The 4,083-nt window shown below is 43.0% G+C and overlaps 1 protein-coding gene across 1 annotated transcript; it reads right to left on the reverse strand.

Moving 5' to 3' along the window:
• Positions 1 to 300: 300 nt before the first annotated feature.
• LOC110541874 (integrator complex subunit 6-like) lies at positions 301 to 3,507 on the reverse strand. Its single transcript, XM_021628574.2, has 4 exons — positions 3,384 to 3,507; positions 1,244 to 1,582; positions 796 to 889; positions 301 to 400 (listed from the first exon to the last, which is right to left on the reverse strand). Exons 1-4 carry the CDS (start codon positions 3,505 to 3,507, stop codon positions 301 to 303), a joined length of 657 nt encoding a protein of 218 aa, XP_021484249.2.
• Positions 3,508 to 4,083: the final 576 nt, after the last annotated feature.

The raw sequence follows: 4,083 nt of genomic DNA on the forward strand, positions 1-4,083 counted from the left end.
GGTGACAGTTCTAAATACCAGTGATGACACTTGTGGTCTGCAAAATGCAGGCTTGTCATGATATTTACCTGATGAGACAATAGCATTGGCCTGTATAGGGAAGAGAAAAAGAATCAGCAAACCAGCAAGAAGTCATGCTTTCAAACAAAACACATAGGGTGAAAGCCCATCTTTTATTAAGAATAGTTTAAGGCAGTTTTCTTAGAGGTAACGCATGCCAGGGGGCTTCAGCATTCTCTTACTACATTCTAAACACAGTAAACCAATTGTTGACTCTTTCTGACCGTTGTAACAACAGGATCACACGCTTGGATGTAGATCACCATTGTTGAGAGACCTTTCTGCCATTAATTTTTCCAGTATCTTCTCAAGATAATTTATTAAATGGTGTCTTTTAAACCTGAAAATAAATATACACATCATGTAAAAATAAAATTAAGAAAAAAAGATACCCAGAAAACTCGTGTTGGAGGAAGTGCTGTGTGATCCAAAGCAACGGCTCACCACATCTGTGGTAATAGTGAGTGCATCCCAGGTACCAGGTGCTCTAGCCCATATGAAGGGTATCTGCTAAGGATCAGAGCCCATATCAGACTGCAGTATCAAAGGAGAGATGAGTGAGCCTGCAAGGCTGTGTTAAACACAGGTGACATCAACCTCAATGGTTGTGCCACTAGCCTTAACTATAATGCCGGGGACTAAGGAAACTCAAGGCAGGCACTGCCCCAGCCCTCACCCAACCACTGCAGTGACCCAAGAGCTGGAAGAAGATGTGTAGTCCCTCTGTGCACCCACCTTGCCGCTTCCTTGATGGTGAACTCGACAAACTGTATCCTGACCTCCAGAGGCCCTGGCACTTCTTCAAGAATCTTGAAAATCTTTCCATATTCTGAAGAGAATATAAGAATACTTCAGCATTTCTTAGAAATGAAATAGAACAGGATCTGGGTGAATCTCTGTGTTCCTCAGTAGTATGCTTCCTGGTCAAGAATGTTAAATGGTAGGTATCCTATGCACAGACACTGACACAATTCTTGTGAGCAATAACGAAGTGACAATACAGATGAAAGATGGAGTCTACTGAGATATTTTAGTCAAAGAGCGACTGCGCGGAACTCTATAGAAAGGCTTGGTTGTGGCAAAGGCTCTCTCTCTCTCTCTGGAGGCAGTTTCAGGTTATTCTAATCATACAACTGGAGACAACTGCCTTGTCTCTGTTACTAACCATTCTTTGAGTACTTACGTCGTCCATATCGTCGGATTTCCGTCATCAGGGCACATTTTATTTCATGGTTAGTTACATTTGGGCTCGGCAGGGACGCAGAGGGCCCAGATTCTGCTGAAGGCATTACCGGGGCATTGACAGTGCCTGCGGAGTGAGCACTGCTAACACTTCCCCCTGTAACAGTGACGTCATCATCATCTTTGCGATGAAGAGAGTGGTCAGGTGGAGAATCTTCTGGACTGGGGAGAACGGCCTCTCCTGCCACAGGCTTACGCTGGCTTTGAGCACATTTTTGTGAGTAGTCATTAGAACTACCTGGCAACGTCCCCACCTGGGCTTCCTGGCTGACAGTAGCACCTGGAAAGCAAAGTAAGAGACTGAGCTGTGAACTAGGTGGGCTCCATGCCTCCGTATGAGCGCTCCCATGCTGATCAGGATCTAAATTTATTTCAGAGGAGAGTACAGCAGAGAGGAATCTCAACCATGACAGACTGACCCCAGGACACAGAAAAAAAAAAAAAGCCTACCTTGTGACTCCATAATCATTTGCACAAACTAGTTGGACAGGACAATGAAAAAACAACATAGATCCCTGGTACTCATAGCTTAGTGTCGTCTTGATAGACTTTACAAGTTGAAAAGATGAAGGTGTCACAAGATGTGTGAATGCATTGTACACACCTTCACTAAAACTCTGCATCTATAGGAGACTCTACTCATCTTTTACTTTTTTGCCAAGGCAAGTTCTTTCCCCTTTCCTTTTGACACTTTTGTGTCATTGTGTTCTGTTCTACCCAGCACCTACCAGGTGCTAGGCATAAACAGTGAATGCCAAACACAGGTACTACCCTTCTCCTAGGAATTCACAGTGTCATGGAGACATCAGAGAGGAATCACACACTCTGGTGTTTTCATGTTGGGGAAGAAACGAACAGACATGTGAAAGGAAGCAACAGAGGGTGCTTACAGGGCCACCAGCTTGGATTTCCCTTCTGGGAGGGGTCCTCTGAGCAAAACAGAGGAAGAGACAGAGGCAGCCTTTGTAGATGTGGAGAAAAAAGACCAGGGTCTAGAGAGAGCTGGGGAATGGGACATAGGATTTGTGTAGTCAACAATATACACAGAAGTCTGAAGGTGACCACTGGGACCCAGATAATTGTAGGGTGAAGGAAGCAGAGTCTGATGGATCAGGGACAGGAGTCAGGTTTTATCTTGCATGCTTGGAGACACAAAATGGATTTGTTCCCTTTGCTTTTTTTTTTCCCAGCATGAATATGGCCTACTATATTTACCTACTGATATCCTTACCCTGGCTGCCAGGTGAGAGAGGTTGTTAGGAAGTGGGTAAAGATGGAAAGGAGACTGAGCAGAAAACACTTACTTTTTTTTATGCTCTGTGGGAATTAATCATGGCAGAGTGAACAAACACAAAAGATTTCAATGGCCTGAGTTAGAAAATGTTACATGATTTAGCCAGATAAGAAGATAAAGAGAAGGAAAACAATTGAGGAAGCCTCATCCAGAGGGGGGGAAAAAACAAACCAAAACAAAACAAAACTGAAGCATATTCTAGAGAACAAACATCCCAGGAAGTTGGGGCTGAGGATGTTGTTCAGTGGTTAACAATACTGGCTACCCTTCCACAGAACAGAGGTTTGAGTCTCAACATTCACACTGCAGTTCACAACCATCTGCAACTCCGGTCCCAGGGAATCCCATGCCCTCTTCTAGCTTTTGTGATCAACAGGTACACAAGTGGTACATAGATACACATGCAGGCAAAACACACACACACATACACAAACTTGTCATGAATAAAGGGATGGCTGTCTGCATCAGAAGCTGCTGAGGAGTGAATGTCATTCCTGACCATTGCAGACATGTCCACAACACTTTTCAGCAGTGTTGATGACACAGAAGACAGGAATCCACACAGCATTATAATATGGAGGAAAGGAGAGGATAGGTGAAGGAGACGCAGGGCCAGGTGGGAGGAACATTCGCCTCTCTTAGAGCTTGTCTTACACTAGCTACAAGGAGCTGTTTTGGACCCACTGATCTCCCTGAAGCAACTCGTATCACTTTCATTATTTCACATGTGTTTTCTTTAACTTTTAAATATGGCCAGTATCCGTCTACCCAACAATGGTGTATTTACCTTCTCCCTTTGCCTTGTCAGAGGCTTCAAAAGATTTATTTGACATCATGTTCACAGTGCACCTTTTCTTTGGTGGTCTCATGACTTCTTGTTCTTCAGCAGGGCTAACTTTCTGTTTAAACATTGTATTATGCTCCTCTTTGTCAGGCTTCTTGTCCTAGAAAACAGTGATAAAAATAAAATAATATTTCCTGGGCATGGCAGCTTAGGCCTTTAACCTCAGTACTTGGCAGGAAGAGGCATGTGGACCTTTGTGAGTTTGAGGCCAGCCTGGTCTACAGAGTAAGTCCAGGACAGCCAGGGCTATGTAGAGAGACCCCACCTTGGAACAAAACAAACAAAAAATCATCTGGGATAAGATGTGGTAAGAAGTTTTCTCCAGTTGATTCCACTGTGAGAGAGTCAAGAAAACATAAAAATCCAAGAATTGTGATGAAACAGATGAGACCAAATCTAAAAATACCAAAACGCTTGAAATGACAAAGAGTTTAATGGTACAGTTTTAAAAATTATTCCCAAGTGTAAAGTAGTGAATAATTAATTGAAGAAGCAATGAAGTGCATTCATGAAGTAGATTATAAAAAAAAGAATAGAAATAGAGATCCTGGGGAGTCAGAGCCAAACCAAAAGGGGGGGGGTAGTGGAGAAAAGAAAACAGAAACAAACAAAATAAAACATGAACAAACAACAACAAAAAAAT

The sequence above is a fragment of the Meriones unguiculatus genome, chromosome X, assembly GCF_030254825.1.
Source record: "Meriones unguiculatus strain TT.TT164.6M chromosome X, Bangor_MerUng_6.1, whole genome shotgun sequence".
Taxonomy (NCBI): domain Eukaryota; kingdom Metazoa; phylum Chordata; class Mammalia; order Rodentia; family Muridae; genus Meriones; species Meriones unguiculatus.